The sequence below is a fragment of the Pan paniscus genome, chromosome 10, assembly GCF_029289425.2.
Source record: "Pan paniscus chromosome 10, NHGRI_mPanPan1-v2.0_pri, whole genome shotgun sequence".
Classification (NCBI taxonomy): domain Eukaryota; kingdom Metazoa; phylum Chordata; class Mammalia; order Primates; family Hominidae; genus Pan; species Pan paniscus.
The window spans coordinates 91,163,686-91,187,809 of NC_073259.2; the positions used below are offsets into that span (position 1 = coordinate 91,163,686).

General features: G+C 37.0%; 1 protein-coding gene across 3 annotated transcripts in view; it reads left to right on the forward strand.

Annotated features, from left to right (window-relative positions):
- Positions 1-21,874, forward strand: part of TMTC2 (transmembrane O-mannosyltransferase targeting cadherins 2) — a 446,884-nt gene extending 425,010 nt beyond the window's left edge. For 2 of the 3 annotated variants that reach the window (XM_003811646.5, XM_034936299.3), the window contains one exon: positions 19,216-21,874. In XM_003811646.5, the coding sequence (XP_003811694.3) occupies positions 19,216-19,395 (180 nt within the window). In that variant the 3' untranslated portion in view covers positions 19,396-21,874. Of the gene's footprint in view, positions 1-602; positions 1,759-19,215 lie in introns of those variants that run through there. The other variant, XM_034936298.3, reaches the window with a different exon arrangement.
- The last annotated feature ends 2,250 nt before the right edge of the window (positions 21,875-24,124 follow it).

Here is a 24,124-nt window from a genome sequence, read left to right on the forward strand (position 1 = left end):
TTGAAATAATTTACTTTGTTCTGCCTTCTTTTTCAAGTTTGGTTTTGGTTGTTATTTGTGAGTATGGTTGAATAAGTATGTGATAAATACTTTCGAGGCCAACAGTTGATTGGGCTCTAGGTCTGTGTGATTGCTTTATTGATTGCTGGTTACTTGCTTGCTTCCTTTTTATATTAACAAGGTAGAACAAGGAAGGGAGACAGGAAGGTAAGGACGTAAGGTTTTCAAAAATAGGGCTGCTCAGAGAAGAGATAAGACATTGGTAGATTAGGTAAAACTATGTAAATTCAGAATTATATAAAAATTTGGAAGCTATTACTCAGAAAATGTCATTGAGCCGGTCTTTAAAACCTTGTAGATAAAAATGTGCTTCTTATCGATAAAAACTTTAACTTAGGAGATGCTAGATGCAGGCCGATTGTGGCAATTTCAGATATTCTCAGAACTAAAGGCAAAATGTGCAGTAGAATGGAGAGATCTTGAGGGCGATATGTGAACCTTTACTATGTGAGCAGCAGAAGTTCTACCATTAATACTATATTGATTTGCCGTGGGCTTAGAGACACACAAGCCGTGTTTATTTATTTTTACATTTTCAACAGGCATAACACCTTGGCAAGTGTCATGGCTTAGAGTACAGCATGGCTTCACCTTGTTTGGTGTGTCCTGATGGAATATCTTATGAAATTATTATGTATGAAGACCTCGCATCATTATTTTTCCAGGCATGTATCAACGAAGTCTTGGCCCTATAAAAGTGCAAACAGAATGCGATGCATCAGTCAGTATGTTTACATTTTACTTTTAGTCCCTGGAAAGATTATAGTTTCTGGAGAAATTGCTGTGCTCCTGCCCGTTATGTTTGACCTGGTCATCCTAACTCAGAGCATTCGAAGTACTTTCCATTTGCTGTGTGCATGAAGGCTGTGGTGAATTCACTCAGTGAAACATACTTCTTCATATTCATTCTGCGAGTGGACAGTTACTGCTTTGTACTGTCATGGTGAAATGTGATTACTCTGAATGAAACTGCCACTCCTGCATTAATCCTGCTTGTTCATGCCATAGTCCCCATCTGCTTTGGAAGATGAAAAAAAAAATGTCTCACACATCTGCTATGGACTGAATGTTTGTGTTCCTCCAGAATTCATACACTGAAACCCTAATCCCTAATGTGATGGTATTTGGAGGTGGGGCCTTTGGGAGGTAATTAGAGTAGGTTAGGTCATGAGAGTGGAGTGCTCAAGATGCGAGTAAATCCCTTGTAAAAAAAAAAAAATAGTAAGAGGAGACACAGGGAGTCTTTCTCTGCCTGCACACACCAAGGAAGGCCATGTGAAAACATAATCAGGAAGAAGATCCTCACCAAGAACCAGGCTATGCTAGCAGCCTGATCTCAGACTTCCAGACTCCAGGAACTGTAAGAAATACGTGTTTGTTGTTTAAGCCACCCAGTTTTGAATCTCTGTTACAGCAGCCTGAACTGACTGGGAAACCATCTTTAGAATATGTATGCCTAACCCTAAATTTTCATTTAAATCTACTATTTGATGTCTCTCATATCCTCATTTCCGTGATTTTTAAAACTGAGTATTTTTAATAAATCCTATTTAGGAAAAGCTGTAATTTCCACAATATATAAACTATTATCTCTCAGTTGATCTCCATCAGACAGCTATTTATTGGCAAACATAGACATTAATTAGAAAAGTGATATACATAGGTTAAAAACATTCTTCTGAATTTGATTGTTGTGGCATCTGTTGAGTCTTTACCCCAGTATGTCTTTGCTTATGTCCATGTACACTGTAGTATGTCTATACTTCTTGCCATCTTCATTCATTTTATATATATGTATATATCTGATATATGTGTGTATATATGTATATGTGTGTATATTTATATATATAAAAATATGTACACATATATATATCAGATCCATTTGTGTAGCAAAATGTCTAGGGGAAAAAATGAGTCTCTGCTTGTACCTTCCATACAATTGAGATTTTAAATATTATAAGCACAAATCTCAAATTTCAACATATCTGTGAAATATATTTTAACAACAACATGATTATTCCAGTGACAGGTTCCAATTCCTTGGGATGAGCAGTCATGTATTACGTATTTTTAAACTCATGCCTCACACATACACAGTTGGATGGGCTGTACAGCTGGAAATCCTTCTGTGTAATATGATTATGATTGAGAAAGCATGCACATGTTCCTCCTTCCCCTTCATGCTAAAAACAAACAAAGTGTAGAATGAATTACGTTGCTTAAATCATATTTCAAATAGAAACAGACAAGGAATTTGGTTCAAAGGAAAAGAAAAAAAGATACTGTATGATTTTGTAGCAGCTATCTAGATTAGTAAGGGCAGCCAGCTCTTGGTGTTTTAGAGAGATAGATGATGCTTGCCTGTTGTGCATATTCTTTTCTAAATTTCTTAAATTCTACTTATTTTTATCCTTTTTGTATTCTGTATGTACTTTGAGACATCAGATATCTTCTTATATAGAACTTTTATTTAGCAGTTTTACTTCAAATGATGAGCTGCATGCTTATTGCAAATTAAGATGGAGTACTGATTGCATATTATAAAAACTGAGTGAAACAGGTGGCCTCGGATCTAGGTTTTCCTTTTTTTATTATTATTTTTTATTTCTATAGGTTATTGGGGGACGGGTGGTGTTTGGTTACATGATTAAGTTTTTTAGTGGTGATTTGTGAGATACTGGTGCAACCATCACCCGGGCAGTATACACTGTACCCTATTGTAGTTTCTGTTGTTGTTGTTGTTGTTGTTGTTGTTTGAGACAAGTCTCAGTGTTGCCCAAGCTGGAGTGCAGTCGCACGAGCTCGGCTTACTGCAACCTCTACCTCCCAGGTTCAAGCAATTACCCTGCCTCAGCCTCTGTAGTAGCTGGGACTACAGGCACGTGCCACCATGCCTGGCTAATTTTTGTATTTTTAGTAGAAACGGGCTTTCAATGTGTTTGCCAGGCTGATCTCAAACTCCTGACCTCGTGATGTGCCTGCCTCAGCCTTCCTATTTATAATCTTTGATCCTTCACCACCTTCCCACCCTTTCCTCCTGAGTCCCTGAAGTCCATTGTGTCATTCTTACGCCTTTGCATCCTCATAGCTTAGCTCCCACTTATGAGTGAGACATATGATGTTTGGTTTTCCATTCCTGAGTTACTTCACTTAGAATAATAGTCTCCAGTCTCATCTAGGTTGTGGCAAATGCCATTAATTCTTTCCTTTTTATGGCTGAGTAGTATTCCATTGTGTGTGTGTATGTATATATATATATATATGTACCACAGTTTCTTTATCCACTCGTTGATTGATAGGCATTTGGGTTGGTTCCATGTTTTTGCAATTGCAAATTGTGCTGCTGTAAACATGCATGTGCAAGTATCTTTTCCATATAATGATTTCTTTTCCTCTGGGTAGATACCCACTAGTGGGATTGCTGGATCAAATGGTAGATGTACTTTTAGTTCTTTAAGGAATCTCCACACTGTTTTCCATAGTAGTTGTACTAGTTTACATTGTCACCAGCAGTGTAGAAGTGTTCCCCATTCATCACATCCATGCCAACATCTACTATTTTGATTTTTTTGACTATGGCCATTCTTGCAAGAGTAAGGTGGTATCTCATTGTGGCTTTGATTTGCATTTCCCTGAACTTTAGTGATGTTGAGCATTTTTTCTTATGTTTGTTGGCCATTTGTGTATCTTCTTTTGAGAATTGTCTATTCATGTCCTTAGCCCACTTTTTGATGGGATTTTTTTTTCTTACTCACTTGTTTGAGTTCATTGTAGAGTCTGGATATTGGTCCTCTGTCAGATGTATAGATTGTGAAGATTTTCTTCCACTCTGTGTGTTGTCTGTTTACTCTGCTGTTACTTTTGCTGTGCAAAAGCTCTTTAGTTTAATTAAGTTCCAGCTATTTATCTTTGTTTTTATTGTGTTTGCTTTTGGGCTCTTGATCATGAAATCCTTGCCTCAACCAATGTCTAGAAGGGTTTTCCTGGTGTTCTCGTCTAGAATTTTTATACTTTCAGGTCTTAGGTTGAAGTCCTTATCCATGTTGAGTTGATTTTTGTGTCAGGTGAGAGTTGAGGATCCAGTTTTATTCTCTTAGGTGTGGCTAGCCAATTATCCCAGCACCATTTGTTGAACAGGGTGTTCTTTCCCCACTTTGTTTTTGTTTGTTATGTCTGTTTCATTGACACAAGATAGAGAAAGAGGGAACCCTCCCTAATTCATTCTATAAAACCAGCATCACCCTAATGCCAAAACCAGGAAAGGACATAACCAAAAAAGAAAACTACAGACTGATATCCCTGATGAGCATAGATGCTAAAATCCTTAACAAAATACTAGCTAACTGAATCCAACAACATATCGAAAAGATAATTCACTACGATCAAGTGGGTTTCATTTCAGGGATGCAGGGATGGTTTAACATATGCAAGTCAATAACTTTATTGAGTTATTCTGTTTCATTGATCTATGTGCCTATTTTTATACCAGTACCACACTATTTTGGTGACTATGGCCTTATAGTATAGTTTGAAATCAGGTAATGTGATGCCTCCAGATTTGTTCTTTTTGCTTTGTCTTGCTTTGGCTATGTGGGCTCCTTTTTGGTTCCCTGTGAATTTTAGATTTGTTTTTTCTAATTCTGTGAAGAATGATGGTGGTATTTTGATGGGGTTGCATTGAATTTGTAGATTGCTTTTGTCAGTATGGTCATTTTCACAATATTGATTCTACCCATCCATGAGCATGAGATGTATTTACATTTGTTTGTGTCATCTATGATTTCTTTCAGCAGTGTTTGTAGTTTTCTTTGTAGAGGTCCTTCACCTCCTTGGTTAGGTATATTCCTAAGTATTTTATTTATTTATTTATTTATTTTGTAAAAGAGGTTGAGTTCTTGATTTGATTCTCAGCTTGGTCACTGTTGGTGTAAAGAAGAGCTACTGATTTGTGTACATTAATTTTGTATCCAGAAACTTTGCTGAATTATTTTATCAGTTTTAGGAGCTTTCCAGAGGAGTCTTTAGGGTTTTCTAGGTATGCTGTCATATCATCAGCAAACAGTGACAGTTTGACTTCCTCTTTACCGATTTGGATGCCCTTTTATTTCCTTCTCTTGTCTGATTGCTCTGGCTAGGACTTCCAGTACTGTGTTAAAGAAGAGCAGTGAGAGTTGGTGTCCTTGTCTTGTTCCAGTTCTCTAGAGGGAATGCTTTCAACTTTTCCCCATTCAATATTATGTTGCCTGTAGGTTTGTCATAGACGGCTTTTACTACATTGAGGTATGTCCTTTGTATGCCGATTTTGCTTAGGGTTTTAATCATAAAGCGATGCTGGATTTTGTTGAATGCTTTTTCGGCATCTATTAAGATGATCATGTGATTTTTGTTTTTAATTCTGTTTATGTGGTGTGTCACATTTATTGACTTGCATATGTTAAACCATCCCTGCATCCGTGAAATGAAACCGACTTGATCATAGTGAATTATCTTTTTGGTATGTTGTTGGATTTGGTTAGCTAGTATTTTGTTAAGGATTTTAGCATCTGTGTTCATCAGGGATATCAGTCTGTAGTTTTCTTTTTTGGTTATATCTTTTCATGGTTTTGGTATTAGAGTGATACTGGCTTCGTAGAATGAATTAAGGAGGCTTCCCTCTTTCTCTATCTAGTGTCAATAGGATTGGTACCAAACCTTTCAATGTCTGGTAGAATTCTGATGTGAATTCGTCTGGACCTGGACTTTTTTTGTCAGTAATTAATTATCATTTCAATCTCACTGCTTGTTATTGGCCTGTTCAGGGTGTCTAATTCTTCCTGACTTAAGCTAGGAGAGCTGTGTCTTTCCAGGAATTTATCCATCTCGTCTAGGTTTTCTAGTTTATGTACATGAACATGTTCATAGTGGCGCTGAATGATCTTTTGTATTTCTGTAGTGTCAGTTGTAATATCTTCTGTTTCATTTCTTATTGAGCCTATTTGGATTTTCTTTTTTCTTGGTTAATCTTGCTAATGGTCTATCGATTTTATATATCTTTTCAAAGAACCAGTGTTCTGTTTCATTTATCTTTTGGATTTTTTTGTTTCAATTTCATTTAGTTCTGCTCTGATCTTGGTTGTTTCTTCTACTGGGTTTCGGTTTGGTTTGTCCTTGTTTCTCTAGTTCCTTGAGGTGTGACCTTAGATTGTCTGCCTGTGCTCTTTCAGAGCTATTGATATAGATGTTTAGGGATATGAACTTTCCTCTTAGCAGCACCTTTGCTGTATCCCAGAGATTTTGATAGGTTGTGTCACTATTGTCATTCAGTTCGAAGAATTTTTAAATTTTTATCTTGATTTCATTTTTAACTCAATCATCATTCAGGATCAGGTTATTTAATTTCTGTGTATTTGCATGGTTCTGAAGGTTCCTTTTGGAGTTGATTTCCAGTTCTATTCCACTGTGGTGTGAGAGAGTGCATGATATAATTTCACTTTTCTTAAATTTATTCAGGCTCGTTTTCTGGGCTATCATATGGTCTGTCTTGGAGAAAGTTCCATCTGCTGTTGAATACAGTGTATTCTGTGGTTGTTGGATGGAATGTTCTGTATATATCTGTTAAGTCCATTTCTTCCAGGGTATAGTTTAAATCCATTGTTTCTTCATTGACTTTCTGTCTTGATGACCTGTCTGGTGCTGTCAGTAGAGTATAGAAGTCCCCCACTATTACTGTGTTACTGTCTCTCTCATTTCTCAGGTCTAGTAGTCGTTTTATAAATGTGGGAGCTCCAGTGTAAGTGCATATATGTTTAGGATTGTGATATTTTTCTGTTGGACAAGGCTTTTTATCATTATGTAATGTCCCTCTTTGTATTATTTAACTTCTGTTCTTTAAAGTTTGTTTTGTCTGATTTAAGAATAGCCCCTCCTGCTCACTTTTGGTGTCCATTTGCGTCAAATGTCTTTTTCTACCCTTTTACCTATGTGAGTCCTGATGTGTTACATGAGTCTCTTGAAGACAGCAGATAGTTGGCTGGTGAATTCTTAAACATTCTGCAATTCTGTATCTTTTAAGTGGAGCATTTAGGCCAGTTACATTCAACGTTAGTATTGAGACGTGAGGTACCATTCCATTCATCGTGCTATTTGTTGCCTGCGTACTTTGTTTTTGTTTTTTGTTTTTGCTGTTTAACTTGTATTTTTGTTTTATAGGTTCTGTGAGATTTATGCTTTAAAGAGGTTCTGTTTTGGGGTGTTTTCAGCATTTGTTTCAAGATTTAGATCTCCGTTTAGCAGTTCTTGTACTGGTGGCTTGGTAGTGGTGAATTCTCTCAGCATTTGTTTGTCTGAGAAAGACTGTATCTTTCCTTCACAGACAAATCTTAGTTTTGCTAGATACAAAATTCTTAGCTGAGAATTGTTTTGTTTGAGGAGGCTAAAGCTAGGGCCCCAAGCCCTTCTAGCTTGTAGAATTTCTGCTGGGAAATCTGCTGTTACTCTGATAGGTTTTCCTTTATAGGTTACCTGGTACATTTGTCTCACAACTCTTAAGATTCTTTCCTTCCTTTACCTTTGGATAACCTGATGACAGTGTGCCTAGGTGATGATCTGTTTGCAATGTATTTCCCAGGTGTTCTTTGTGCTTCTTGTATTTGGTTGTCTAGGGTCTCTAGCAAGGCCAGGGAAGTTTTCCTCGATTATTCCCCCAAATATGTTTTCCCAACTTTTAGATTTATCTTCTTCCTCAAAAACGCTGATTATTCTTAGGTTTGGCTGTTTACCATAATCCCAGACTTCTTGGAGGCTTTGTTCATATTTTCTTACTCTTTTTTCTTTGTCTTTGTTGGATTAGGTTAATTTGAAGACCTTGTCTTCGAGCTCTGAATTTCTTTCTTCTACTTGTTCAGTTCTATTGCTGAGACTTTCCAGAGCATTTTTCATTTCTATAAGTATGTCCATTGTTTCCTGAAGTTTTTATTGTTCTTTACTTATGCTATTTCAGTGAATATTTCTCCCTTCACTTCTTGTATCATTTTTGTTAATTTCCTTACTTTGGGCTTCGTTTTTTCTGGTGCCTCCCTGGTTAGCTTAATAACTAACCTCCTGAATTCTTTTGCAGGTAAATCAGGGATTTCGTCTTGGTTTGGATCCATTGCTGGTGAACTAGTGTGATTTTTTGGGGTGTGTTAAAGAACCTTGTTTTGTCATATTACCAGAATTGGTTTTCTGGTTCCTTCTCATTTGAGTAGGCTCTATTAGGGGGAAGGTCTAGGGCTTAAGGCTGTTGTTCAGATTATTTTGTCCCATGGTGTGTTCCCTTGATGTAATACTCTCCCCCTTTTCCTATGGATGTGGCTTCCTGTGAGCCAAGCTGTAGTGATTGTTACCTCTTTTCTGGATCTAGCCACCCAGCAAGTCTACCAGGCTCTGCGCTGGTACTGAGGGCTGTTTGCATGGTATCCTATGATGTGCACCATCCGTGGGTATCTCAGCTGTGGAAACCAGCACCTGTTCTGGTGGAGGTGGCAGGGGGGTGAAATGGACTCTTTGAGGGTTCTTAGCTTTGGTGGTTTAATGCACTCTTTTTGTGCTGGTTGGCCTCCTGCTGGGATGTGGCGCTTCCCAGAGAGCATCAACTGTGGTAGTATGGGGAGGAACAGGCGGTGGGTGGGGCCCTAGAACTCTTAAGAGTATATACCCTTTGTCTTCAGTTACCAGGGTGGGTAGGGAAGGACCATTGGTTGGGGGCAGGGCTAGGCGTGTCTGAGCTCACTCTCCTTGGGCAGGTATTGCTGCGACTGCTGTTGGAGATAGGGATGAGGTTCCCAGGTCAATGGAGTTATGTTCTTAGGCGGATTATGGTTGTCCCTGCTATGTCATGCAGGTTGTCAGGGAAGTGGGGGAAAGCTGGCAGTCCCAGGCCTCACCCAGCTCCCACACGATCCGAAGGGCCGGTCTCACTCCCACCATGCCCCCACCAACAGCACCAAGTCTGTTTCCAGGCAGTGGGCCAGCAGGCCTGAGAACTTACCCCATGCTACCCGCTTCCCAGCTGTGAAAGCAAGTGTCACTGAGTCTGTTTCCAGGCAGTGGCCAAGCAGGGCTGAGGACTTATCCCATGCTACCTGCTTCCCAGCTATGAAAGCAAGTTTCGCCGAGTCTGTTTCCAGGCAGTGGGCAGGCAGGGCTGAGAACTTACCCCATGCTACCCACCTCCCAGCTATGAAAGCAAGTGTCACTTTCCTTCTTCCCCCGCCTGTGGAGTCTGCACACTAGATTCATGTCCTCCCCCAAGTTCTGGCCAGGAGACTTCCTGATCAGTTCAAATTGTTACAAACTTCAGCTGGAGATTTCCTTCTCCCTGGGGCCTTTTCCCAGTGCCTCTGGCCACCCTCCTGAAGGACCCCTGTGAGGCCAGGCAGAGATGGCTTGCTACGGAACCCAGCAAGTGTACAGAGCTTTTTTCCGCTGCTTCCTCTAGCCCTGTATTTCACTCAGCTCTCTAAATTGACTCAGCTCCAGGCAAAGTCACAATCTTCTCCCGTAATCTAGATTTTCATTTTCGCCAGTGGGGTTGTGTGTTCGGAGGCGGATGACCTCCTTTTGCCACTTCCACAGTTTGGGCACTCAGAGTATTTGGGGTGTCTCCCGTGTCCTGCAGGAGCATTCCCCTTCCTTCAGAGGGTATGTGGGTCCTCTCAGATTTCCTGATTTATTCCTGCAGTTGTTCTGGAGCAAAAATTCAGCATGGATCCTCCACAGGCTGCTCTGTCTGTCCAATCAGAGCTGCAATCTAGTCCTGCCTCCCGTCTGCCATGATCTCTCACAGTTCTCTAGGTTTTGCATTTGAGTCATGTGAAAGATGTTCCTGTGACATTAAAGACATCAAGAAACCCAGCTTTGAAAATAGGATCGTCTTTACTGAAGAATAATTTCTGGGGTAATTTTCTTAAGTTAGTAGATGCACTTTGAAGTCTGTTAGAAATAACTACCACCTTTGAAATTGCTCTGTTACAATCACTGTTTGCTCTTCCCCCAAACCAAAACTGTTGGCATTTTGATAGCCATAGAAATGTATAACACCCAACACTGTGACAATCACACCCATCATAAAAGTTAAATGAACATTCTTGTAACACCCACTGGGACGAGGCAGACGTAGGAGGGAAGGATTGAGCACACAGGATAAAATGTGTCTCTGACAAATTGAAAGTACTCCCTTTATACAGCATTGTTGTCTCAGTTGTCATCTGTATCTGTTTTGTTTTATTCAAAGCCATTTCAAAAGCACAAATACTGTGTTGAAACTGAGATTCAAAATGAATCATTTCTATGATCTGTCAGAATTTGCCTTGCCATTGCTAGATTTTCTGTGTTTTCCCTTGCTATGTCTCCAATTTTGTAAATCTTTTTTGATTTATTCAAAATATGACTGTAGTCAAAATAAGACTACAAAGAACTATCATTTCTGAATTGGGAGTGTTGCATTGCTTATGGGGTTTTGTTTTATGATAGCCTTTTGTGAAGATCATTTGTTTAATTGTATTAATCTTGCATTTTAAGTAAGGACTTATTTTTTCATTTTGGTTGGTGCCAGAAGGGTTAACATCATGATTATCACTGCTGACAGCTTAATCCCCAAATTAATTGAAATTCTGACTCCCCTCTATTGGGGCGACTCTTCACTCCTGGCTCTGCTCTCAGCAGTCTGCTAAAAATGTTTTTTAAAGTAACAAATTGATTTTGATGCTACCCACCAATTTCAAAAGTTCATGTCATATTCTCATTCTGGGAGTCTAAGAGACCTGAAGCAACCTAACAATTCTTGTTGTCTAATATTCTTATACCCGTAAGGAAATAATATCCCCTCTCCCCCACAGCTCAGTCTTAGTATCTCCTTTGTAGACACACCTGATTCTTCCTTTGGAGTAGTAGAATTTGTCTTCATGCACTGGACTGTAAACTCCTTAAGGGCAGTGAATCCATCCTCTGTGCAGTCCTCTTCTATACTGCTTACATCGATGCATGGATAACAGTTTCACCTCCCTCTTTCGGTCTGAAGGGCATAAATGAGACAATGAAGTTACACCTAATAGGTTATAGTAAATGCCAAGTATGCACTTAAAATTACTTCAAGCTACATACAGACTAAAAATATATATTGCTTTTGTTCACTGCGTATCCATTGTCTGGCCGAGCACATATAATAAATGGTCAATAAATATGTGTTAAATTACATTGAGATTGGTATAGAATTTACCTCTCCTACATCAGGTTTTTCTGCTAGCACATACAAATTTGTCTTCTTTCAGCAAACATTCATTGAGAATTTATTTTATATGGCAAAGCTTAGCACTAGTACTATAAAGACAATTAGGATAAATTCACTGGCTTTTTCATCTTCCAGCAAAGAAGACAGACACTTATAACAAGTAGCTGTAATTCACTCTGGTAAGTGTAGCAATTAATGCATGTAGACAGCACTATGGGAACATAAAGAAGTAAGCTATGAATAAGAAATTGTTGAAATCTTTTTTTTTTTTTTAATGAGCAGAAGTTTGTCAGAGAGGGTGGAAGAAGGACTTTGTCAGTGGAGCAGTCTACAATAAGGAATGAATGCTCAAAAGAGCCCATGACAGAAATAAAAGTTTCAGGTGGCTCAGGCACAATGTACATTGAGAGAATGTTTTGGATGTCAGGTAAAAATGGGGCTTCTTAGTACTGGCTGAAGAATTTGGATCCTTTTCTTTAGTCATAAATCAAAACCTCTGAAACATGATTTGCATTTTAGAAAGACAAATATTAGGTGGGAGATAGATTGGAATAAAAAGAAACTGAAGATAGGGAGAATAACAGGAGGCTGATGGAGGTTAAGGAGTGGGATGAGATGCTAAATTTACATGCTGCCAGTAGAAATGAAGAGTAGTAAAGAGAGGTAAAATATGAAACATATTGTTCATCTTAAATTTTTTTGTTGTCCCTGGAAAAGGAACTAAGAAGAAAACATGGATTCTGGATACAGAAAGGCTATAAAGGTTATTCTGCATGCTGGCTAGCTAGGAGCTGCTTTCCTCCCGTATTCATTCATCCAGGATTTACCATGGTTAACGTTGAGACATCCATGGAGATCCCACTGCCTCTCCTAGAGGTCTACTGTCTGGCTGCCCAGATTTCTATCATTACCTTGAGTGAACTTATATCAAAGATTCTCTGTTTTGTTTATAACAGATTTTTCATTTTAGAAGCAGTGGCTATCTGGTTCCCAATGGAAGCAACAAGGTAGGCAGTCGTATTTAGGACCAATTTTGAGGTAGTTGGGGCTCTGTGTTCCTACCTTTCAAATATGACCATGTAGGTGATATTTTGTACGATGTTACGTTATTATCTTATTTTGTACAAATGTTAAGAACAGGTGGGTCACCAAAGAGGAAATATAAAGAGCTTATAACCTTATGAAAATGTTTTTAACCTCTCTAGTAATCAGTGAAAAGAAATTAAGTGCATAGAAAGATACAGATTGAGTATTCCTTGTCCAAAATGTTTGGGACCAGAAATCCCAATCTCAGATTTTAGCTTTTTCACATTTTGGAATATCTGCATTATACTTTTACCAGTTGAGAATAGAAAATCTGAAATTTGAAATGCATTTTCTTTGAGCATTAGGTCTGCATTCAAACAGTTTTAGATTTTGAAGGATTTCAGATTGCAGATTTTCAGATTTGGGATAGCCAGTTCACACTATTTTTGCAACTTTCAATTCAAGAAAACTTTAAAAATTAGACAATACCAAGTGTTATTAAGGATATAGAATAAAGGGACTTGTGTTATATTAATGCATTTTGATACAACCGCTTTGAAAAGCAATTTGGTAATAGCTAGCAAAGTCAAAGATCCCCTGTGACCCCACAATTCTATTCCTAGAAACTCTTCCCTGAGTATATGTAGACATATGCACAAGAATTGATGGCAGCCCTCTTTTAAATAGTCTGCATTCCATCATTGAGAGAAGGTATTCAGTGTAATTAATGTGAAGGAACAAATCTTACATATATCAAGATGTCTAAGTCTGAAAAATAAAATGTTGAACAAAATTTCAAGTTTCAAATGAGTGTTTGGCAAGATGGCATTCCAGGATGGATGATGCCTAATATATAAAATTAAAATTTATAAATAATATTTACATTTGCTATGGGTACACAAATAGTAAAAGTGTTAAATGTGTACTGGACTGTTAAGTACCAATTTCAGGATTGTAGTTTTCTCCTGGGGATGGTCAGGAATAGGATAGGGAGAGAGATTTAGGGACTTCAGTTGTATTTATAAAGCTATATTTGTTAGGCAAGTATACAATGTTTGTTGTATTCTGTGAAATTTTTTATGCCTAAAATATAATAAAAAACCTGCATATGGCTTTAGTCGTACATTTCTTTATTCATTTTATCAATCAGCCATCAATCTGTACTGCTACCTATTTGTATATTCTTTTATTTCTGTCAGAATTATTTAAGTAATCCAGAAAAAGATGATAAGGGCCTGAACCAAGTTGGACAAAAGGGGTAGGATAAAATTCGAAGACAGATTGAAGAGCGATTTGGTTGTAAAGTTATCAAGACTTAACAATTGCATGTGAGTATGTATATGGGTGGGGGGGCAAGGAATCCAAGATAATTTATGTAGTTTCTACCTTGCATCAAACCATTAAGCATGCCCATGAAACAAAGGAGGAGAGTGATGTTGAAAGTGAAAGGAATGAGGTATTTAACATTCTTTTTTTTTTCCTGAAGCTTAACAGGTTATCTTAAAAACTTTAGTAATTATTTATTAAATATCTGCCATGTATAAGGCACAAATAAATACAAAGAGATCCATTAAATGTATGCATAAATGCCTTTTCATTAATATGTTTCTTAAAATGTTTATACTACTCATTTTTAAGCATCATGGTACAGTTGCTGCTTCAGTAAGTTCAATTGGGCAAGCAATTTCAACTGAATACAGTTGAATGCCAGTATGCAGCCTTCCTTAAGTTATTTGATAGCTACTTTAAAAAGAGTGAGAATCCATCAAAAAGTTCAGACTGCAAACTCATTTAAGTTTGCAAATTATATTCATAAGGACAGGACAGTTGAAGGTAGTTATCTTGAAAATATCCCAAAGATGTGTTGTGTATTAATTGAGTAATAACTAGGTAAGGCTAACTTCAGTCACTCTTTTTAAAAAGTTATTTAGTTCACTCAACAGTAAATATGCAAGTCAGGATAATTTTAGCAACATGAATAAATCCTTTGAATGGAAATAAATTTATTTAAACAATTAGAAATATTGGTCTATTATCTCTGTCTTCATCTTTCTCATAACTCCTCTTGCCTGTTGACTATCCTTCATAAAAGGGAAATGGCCACAGAGACCAATGGGATACAAGAGAGCCCAACTACTGCAGGGGTATCCAACTCCTGACTAAATAGAATATCTCAACCAAACCCTTTTCTCTTTTGTTTTCTTCTGGGACCCACTCAGTTCGTCTTTTCGGAGTTCTACATTACTCCTGATCCCAATAGAAACATGGATTCCCAACCCTAAATCCCCACATAGTCTTACTATTCCTTTTCTGTTATTTTCTTTCCAATCCTACATGATAAGCTTTGGCCAGAACAATGATTTTGTGTTCCAATCCTGTGTGTTCACGATACCCTGTGAGCTCAGCTGCATTCCTTGAGAGTCTCAAGGGCCTTAAACTAGAATCAGACCTCCATCATCTTGCCTTTGCTCTACCCACCACAATATACATCCATTATTTTAAATTTTGCATATTTCCTCCACAGTTGAAGAAATAAGCCAAAGACCACAGTAAAATAACAAGGCAGAAATCCCTAGCGACTTAAAAAAATATATCAAAAATATATCATTTTCTGTTTCAGTATGGCTGCCAGTCAGTCCCTTTGATATAAAGCATCTGTCCTCTTCAAGGAAACAAGGAATGTCTGGTTCTCCTTTCTAGCCTGTGAAGTAGGAGATGGTGTCATTTGTTGTACAGAACCAGGAGCCCCATGTTACTGGGCTGCAAGCTACTGACTGCTTTGGTTAACATACTGAAAATTTCATCAGTCGTCTTTAATAAAAGACCAGGTGTATAGGGAAAGATCTGAGCAGTTGTCATTGAGTTTCTCTTCCCCAGCCCATGAGCTACAGCTGGCAGAGAGCAAGGACACCAGTATGTAATCCAACAGCCAGTTACCTGAAATTTTTGCATTTCAGTATTAGAGTTAGGTAGACTTTGAGTCTGTTTAGAAAACTTCATGTGCTCTTGTTTGGTTATCAAAAGGCTTTTCATACCTTCTCCTTCTGTCTAATAACATTTAGTCATTTATGGCTTCTGCTTAAAAAAAAAAGATTATTTGAACATTTCCTAACTTAAATAATTGAATGACCAAGAGAAGAATTCTATTTTGGGGGAGGATAGGTGTTCTATCCTCCGATATACTTTGTTCTATACATTATAAGCTCTTACAGGAAATTTAATCACAGAAGCTGTGAAATGATATAATCTATGATCTAGAAATTACCTTTAGAACAGTGCTTCTCAAATTTTAATGAGCATACAAGGCACCTGGGTTTCTTGTTAAAATTTAAATTCTGATTCAGTAGGCAGGGCCTGAAATTCTGCATTTCTGTCAAGCTGCCAGGTGATGCTGATGCAACTCCCTGGACTATAGTCTGCGTGCTCAGCTAGAAGAACTGAAGGAATTCAGTCCAGTGGGCATCCATTAAACTTCCCTAGCACAGATGTAAAGGGGAGACATGACAGGCTTAAAAGATAAAGCCCCTGTCTTTGAAGAGAGAAAACAACCATGTTGTAAAAAGTAGAGTCTATACCCAGTCTTATTCACCAATTTTTAATAAACACATGAAATTTTTTATGTCAGAATAAACGTTGACTTTCAAAGCAGTTATCTAGAGCGATGATACTTATTACATATGTCACATTTTAGCATATCTGTATAAATTTCATGTTTCCTTCACTCAAGAAGTTATTGTGATGTTTTAAGCATTACATAATGCACATTTGTAGGTTTTTGAAATAAAAAATTTTATTTTACTAAAATAGCCATTTATATTCACACCAAAATGTTATAACTGAACCTGAAATGTATAGCTGCTTAAATATGTTGAATAATATTCTTAAATATTCACATTTTTAGTTTCCATATATTTTTAGCCATTAGGGGAAGCAATTAATGAGTATACGTGGGCTTTGCTGAGAGCTGTTATCCCATGGTAACTATGATTATTTTTGTTTAATGAGTAACACACTGGTGTGGATAATGCAAAATTAAAGTTATTACAAAAAACCCATTACAATTAGCATTTAGAACTCATTCATCAGAACAGATTTAACTTCCTGGATGAGTTTTCTTAGACTAATATTAAAATACAAAATTTGTTTCATCATTTGATGGCAAGTAGGTAACTCCATAAGTGTTTGAAGGACAGAGAAGCCTCAGGCTGCAATTTAGTAATAATAGTAAGGTCTATTTATGTGGCATGATCGACTTTACCATCCATTTTCACATCTACCTCTTACAGGTTTAACCTTAAAAAGGCTAGAAAGCTAGTAAACATGAAGCCAGTTCAGAAATCCTCAGTTTGTAGATTCAGTGGTTGTTCAGGCACACTAACAAAGAGGTTCTACTTTGTGTTTTTGAAATGATAAGGAAAAGGAAAGGAAAACAACAATAATGTGGGTATTCACATATGATATTTACAGCAACAAAATGCTGGCATCCCATTTGTAAAGGAAACTGAGATTACAAGCCCTCACCCAACTTGTTCAAGTGCCCACATCTCTGTGGTAGAGCTGGTATTTGAACCTAGGCAGTCTGACTCCGTAACCTCTGAGTGTTTTTAATAATCCCTTTGAGTTGAAATAATAGATACAGACACTATAGGTGCAGACACTTTGGTAATAAAGTGATTCAAGAAATAATGACTATCCCACAGAGCCATCTGTTTTCTCTCAACCTCATCACTGGGCCTCTTCCATTTCTGGTTAGTAAGGAATGGTCTCCAACAGTGGTTCTCCCTCCCTATTTCCACTCTTCCCACTCAGGATAGCAGGAATCTGAACATTGTATCTACTTAGCATCTTTAGTAATTTAGGCTGTGAGCACACTTCACCATCAGTTTAGTGGCTGTTTATTGATAGTTGTGCTAAGCACTGTGAGGGGACATAATTCAGAAATGTGTCCGAGCTGCAAGGAACTCAGGATAATAACAGTGGTGTGATAACAAAGTTCTTTTAGGAAGACAGAGTAGGTGGTGGTATTTTCAGTTTCCAATGTGGAGCTTTTCACTGCACATGTCATTTAGAGCTATGTTTATTTGGATTGGTGTTTAAAATTAGAAGTTGACCATCTGTATTTTTCTTGATAAGTATGGAGTCATCCTGACCAAAAAGGTTTCTGAAGGTCAGGAATAGCTTATATTTGCAGCATTATTTTTGTAAAAGAGAAAATGATATAGAAAGGTTTAAAAATAATGCCCAGTAGTTGAAGATTTAAGGGAATTTTAGTATCTATATCCAGAGACATATGTAGCTATTGAAATCAAAATTTTAAAGACTGCCCAACAACATAGAAATCACAAACATGTATGTGCTAGACTTTAAGCAAAATGAGATAAGGAAAATTGATCGTGATATTTGTAGAGTGTCTAATTTGTACCTGCATTCTGCTTTGTATATTTGTTTAATTTTTTCACTGTATCTATCTAACAGCATGCAAAGTTGATATTATTTCAGTATTTCACAAATGAAGGAAGGGCACAGATATGTTAGGGGATTTCACCAAGGTCATTGACAGCGGTTGAACAGGAACTCAAACCCAGATCTCTTAAAAATCCAAAATCCCCCAAGTCAATTTATTCTAGCTATTCTACCCTCCCCTGTAGCTTTGCTTTTGGTTCAGAAATAATTAATTTTACGGTAAAGAGTAGAGTCACATGAATTCAGCTGAAAAGTGCATGTCTTGTGAAAACACCAAATCTTAAAAATAATTGTGATTTCGGACTTTAACACAGAATTGAAGGACAATTAATAGATGACACGATCTGCAAAATGAAAATGTAATCATAGCATAAACACTTTAATTTTATCTGATATTTGAAATATGCATTTGTGTAACTGCCAAAATATTATCTGCTTTCTGTTAGCCAGAATGTTCCAGGGACAGGAGCAGAACAGCCTTATTTATAAAGAGCAAGCAAAACATATTTTCCTTTGGGAGGGACTTTTGCTGTTGTTGACTAATGTCTGAGAATTTGGGGATGAAAACCTTTGTATTAAACTGGTGCAACATAACTCATGCCATGTAAAAAACACTTGTAACCTTTTTTCCACATGCGATAGCTTTGTATTGCAATTATTACGCATTATTGAAAATTCTATGAGAATTACTTAACTACTTTTTAATAAGTAATATAAAATTTTTCTTAGAAAGGTTTCATTTTTCTCTGCCATATTTTATCTATTTGGATTTTTTACTTCACTCCATGGTCAACATTCATCATTACAGGTTAAACAGTGTTTGGCTTTTAAAAATAAAGACTTTGCCTTGTTGAACAACTCAGGTTTGGGAAGGGCTTTAGTGGTTGCATTTTAATTTTTTTCAGGATTTTTACCCAAAAACATCCGTAAAATTTCATAGTTTATTTTAATTGTTTTGTGTTAAAAGCCTGGGATATTGCTAAGAAGAGAAAACAAAGAATGAATAGATATAGTTTTGTCAACTTTACCCACTTATTTTTTATTTCTTGTCATTGAATTGAAATTTTTATGAATTCTTTCCATCTGAAATTGTATCACTTGTAAAGGTTTTTTTCTCAAATAGTACCATCTGATTAGGCTTTTAGATCTTCATATGTTACCTATGCTTTCTCATTAAAGAAAAAATACTATTTCTCTAGAAGCCTGTCCTTTTTAAAGCACAAAGTACACAGCAGGTGTTTGAAAACTTTCCATCTTCCTAGTTATCTTTATCTGTTTGTATAAATTGCTAAATTGCTTTCACAAAATGCCTCTAGACATAAGGGAATCATTTGCATAAGTGGATGAAGATTTTTGTTTTCCATGAAGGAAAGCTTGAAACGGCCTCCTAATTGTTTTCCTTCTTTCTCTTGTTGCAGTATCCAGCTGCTTTGATGAACCTGGGAGCCATTCTGCACCTCAATGGCAGACTCCAGAAGGCCGAGGCCAACTACCTGCGGGCCCTGCAGCTCAAGCCAGACGATGTCATCACACAGTCCAATCTCCGCAAACTGTGGAACATCATGGAAAAACAAGGCTTAAAGACTTCTAAGACCTGACAGAGGAGGCAGAAGCCCATCCTCCTCCATTTTTAAAAGCTGGCTTCCTTCGCAGACAGAACTTCCCAGCAGTGCTATGACAAGAGCTGGTGTTAGACTTCAAGACCAGGGCAGAGGTCATTGAGGTCACTACCGCTTCTGGAAGAATCCACTTTGCTGTAGGCACAGCTGTTAACACCAAAAAGGGGAAAGCCGGAAACCTCCTGGAGGATGTCATTGTTACCCACAGACTGTAAACCAGAGCACTTAAAACAGAATCTTTTGGCATTCTTAAAAAGGGAGGGGTGGGTGTATAAGTCATAGATTTTGTTCATTTTCTGAAAGCTAATTTCAAAATTATCTTGTTCCTTAAACACTGTGAGAGGAAGTCAGAGTGTCCATTCAGCCATGGCAAACAATTAGGGTTAAGTGTTACTAGGGAGTGATAAACACGTAGTGTGAGTCCCAGTGAGCCGCCGGTTGTCCTAACGCTGCTGTCTTCCCTGTTTGGGACAGCCTGCTTATCAATTTCTGAAGCTTAGAACACTTTTTTAAATACTGTGTCAAGATCTGTCAGAATCTGCTATGTTTCTTGACCAGTGCACATAATGTTTTATGATTTGGATGTCAGAGGCTTCATTCTTTTGGACATCATTTGCTTTTTATGTTCTGAAAAGGATATGGAGAGTACAGCTAACCATACTTCACACTCGAGTTGTATGAGGGACTGGGGAGGCCTTATATGTGTCAGGCAGGCATTTTTTAAATTTTAATGTCGTCAATATTTTCCCCCAAACTGCCCAGTAGAATTCATTGTATTAATTCTTTTGAAATTACCTTTGAAAATAGCTATTCCTGGAGAATGTGCAAGCTTACATAAGGATAAAGGACAGGGGAGGAGTTTGTAAGCCTTGCAGTTCCAATAACTAACCAACAGGTTATTAGACAAAAGGGAAGGTGTTTTGTGCTTCTCAGATGTTGCTGGTTTAGGAGTGTATGATGATGCTTGCCAGTGATTTTGTGTTTTGGAAAGGGTAGGTATCGAATGTTAATCACTTTCTAATAGGTACCTAAACAGCAATGCTGATAAATGTTCAGGGAATTATTTTCATCTTAGTTTGCTCTTCTCAAAAGGCATCAAAAACAACTTATTTGAAGCTGCAATAGAGTGTAGCATTAGCCTGCATGTTTCTGGGTCTTCTGCCAAGTGCTTTTCTCAGTTGAAAACTATTTTTCACTAGCAAAATTGGTATTTTATTTCATTACCTGTTAGTAACCACTTCAATGATCATTTCACAAGAAAAAGACTATAAATTAGGTAGAGAACAACATTTTTATTGAACATTTTTTGGCTTGCAATCAAACTTTGCCACTAAAAATTAACTTCATAAAACACTAGTCCGTTATCAACTTCTTCACAGAGAAAGTAGCTATACTATACCCTACATATTTATTTATTTATTATTCTACTATAGCAGAATAACAAAACTTGATGCATTAAGCCAGTTCTTTGCAACTGAAAATTACCTGTTTCTCCTTCCCGTTCACACTCCATGTATATATGATCAGCCTCTCCATTAAAAAGAAGCTGGACATGCAAATACATCATATTATGTTTTCTCCATATTTTATGTTTTTCTATGTATCTGAATACAGTGGGATAAATAATTGAAAGTAGTGTTCCTATGGCATTAGTGTTTTTGTGAGAAGGGTAAATGTAGTGAGAAAGGTTTTTTCATGGCATTAATAAGAAAGCCCTTCTGTAATATATATATTATTTTGTAAACATTTCACTGAAGGGCCAAAAGTTAAATTATAACTAAATCACTGTGTTTTCAGAATGATATTTAATAACAAACCCGTGGTCAAACCAAAATAGTGGGTTGAAGTGTATTATTCATCTTTTAGTGCATTGGCAATTGCAAAAAAAAAAAAGGAATTTAATATAAGGCTATAGAGATTAATTCAGTGTCTAACATTTGTATTTATTTAAATAGTTATTGACCTATGATGACTTTCTAGTCTTAACATTTTATCTTTTTATTGTTGTTGTTCTTCCTTTCAAAGACCTGGTTCTTAATAGGTTCACTGAATGCACAGTTGAGGCACTTCTTGTGACACCAGTTCCCAAGTAGCGTTAATAATTGGGCCTGTGTCATAAAATGCACGGATCATTAATAACTAAATGTCCCTGACACTTTTCACTACAGGGCTGGACTTAGTAACTGACCAACTTCGGGGGGAGGGTTGGGGCAAGTGGGGGGTGGGCGTTAGAACATGATCAAAAAATGTCTCCGCTCAGGGATTTATGGTGGATTATTGCAGACAGTGCTAAAAATATAGAGCACAAGACAAGTTTACTAAATTAAAATTTTATTTTTTGAGAAACTGTTATTTGTATAAATTATCAAGATTTGTAGGCTTTCCTTTTGTAGAAATAATTGTTTTATGTGCCAGAGAATTTCAATTTTGTTTTCAACAATAAAGCATTGATAAGAAATATATTGTGTAAGCCGTTTTTAAATCTTCTACAGCAACAACACTTAAACTCTGAAGTTTTAACGAAACTAAGTAAGAGATTAAAAAGAGTAGAGGTTGAGCATCGAATAGAGACACATTGTGGTTAATGTATAATTAATAATCATCATTTTTAAAAGTTATTGTAATGCAAGTAAGCATTGCCAATATCACCCGGTTTACCATACTTAGAAAAGATGACAAAGTTTGTCTTGTTTTCTTTGGTTGATGAACTATGGGAAAAGATGCTATGAAATAATCCAAGAAGGGCAAATTTATAAGTTTCTGGCTTCAGTAGGTTGTTTGGTAAAAATCGCCATGTTTAGAAGACACTGAATCTCTGGTTCTGGTCTTGGCTGTAAGCACACCCCTATTCTGCTGAGAAATGTGAGTGCAGCGCATTCAGGAGTCAGTTATAAGGAAAGGTTGGGTCCTAGACATGGTGCAAAGTGACAGAGAATTCAGCAGTCTTGTTAAAATTGTTATGTCACATGATTATATATTGCCTGTTTCCTCTATTATGGGATAAAAGTTAGCTGTGAAGACTTTTATGTTAAACATTCTATGGATGTGTGAGGTTATTTTCCACTTTTACAGATAAGGAAACTAAGACTCAAAAGTATGAAACAACCTACCCAATGTCACTAAGGTAGCAAGCAGCAAGCCTGTCCCCAAGTTGTCTGATGTGTCCTGAGTCATGTGGGCACTCCGTCATTGAACAAGAGGTCTGGGTATCAGCCCTCTTGGCATTTCTCTAGTGACTTCACTTCCACAAATCACATTCTCTACCTCTCTTTCTGCAGACGATCTTGAAGATCAAAGGAGGTAATTCATTAAAAAATCTTTAAAATTTAGAGTGTAACAGTCAAAAAAAAAAAAAAAGACTTCAATGTTCATGTAGTTAAATCCATTTACTTTCCACCTGAGGAATATTAAGCTTTACAAGTTAAGTGATTTAACAAAGATCCCAAAACTAGATAGTGGCAGCACACACCAGGCTAAAGAAATTTATTAAAAGTTATTGCTATGTGAGGAATTGTATAATTGATTTTTTTAACGAAGGCATAGTTTGAAGTTGAATTGGAGCACTGTCACACTGTACTTGGAAACCAGTGAAGGCAAGGACCATATTTTTGGGAGAGACTTTTTTCTCCAGCCCAGCACATTGTTGAGTAGAAGACCCTAAAATATACCATACATGAAAACTCTATCTGTCATGTGCCCATGAGATACTATTTTTTTTAAGTCACTTTCTAAAACAGTTGAGATTTGGGGATTTGCTGATTTACTATTTTCACCTGAGTGATACTAGGTTTTTCACATAGTATATTTTTCCAGTAAAGAGAAAGAAAATACCTCTAAGTCTTGGCTGCTCCTTCTATTACAAGGAAAGGAATTGGGTTTCCATAAATAACTTAAGAATTAGGATAATTTCAATTTATTTGTACATACCTTTGTAATATGATTTCTCAATTTAAATATTATTTTCAGTACTATAGAATGTGCTTCCTACTATTCAAAACTCAACTTATTTTAATAAAGGAGTATTGCTAGAAAACTTGGCTTATGCATTGGAACTATTACACACTGTAAAGCTAGAGCAAGCTGAATGGTAATGCAATTGTGCTATTGTGCTTAGTATTGCAGTAGAAAAAGATGCATGTGTACTAAGACTTTAACTTGCTGTGTCATTTTGGGTGGTCTTCCTGCAGGATGCAATCAGAGAGGCCTTGAGAGTCAGCTTTCATTCCATCTGCCGCTTCACCACATATTGGCCTTTTGTTGTTGTTGTTCTATAGAGATTTGAGATGTATTTTTTCTCCCTGGAGGACTGCTGGGTTTAAGTTTCTTGTTAACTTGAAATTCCTGTGAAGTTTTTCTTCCATGTTTCCCAAAACCTTCCCCCAACTTCTTACAGCTGCTCTCTGATGTTATTGTGCTATTTAATTGTCTGCTTCCAAAGAGTGGAGAGATATACTAACTACTTTTTTAGCTAGCAAATTCTCGGATCAAATAAGAAAGTTATAAACATGTGAGACAATGTGATGAGATCATTTAAAAATACCTATAGGAATCTAAGTTAGTATGGTATCTAAAATGGTGTTCGGGAAAAGTATCTGGAGGTTCCCAAAAGGAGAGAGGAAAGATGGAGAGATAGGGATAGATACATGGAAAATTGACTGTTAATTGTCCTTAATAATTATTAAGCTTTTGTTGGAGAGGTAAAGGATTT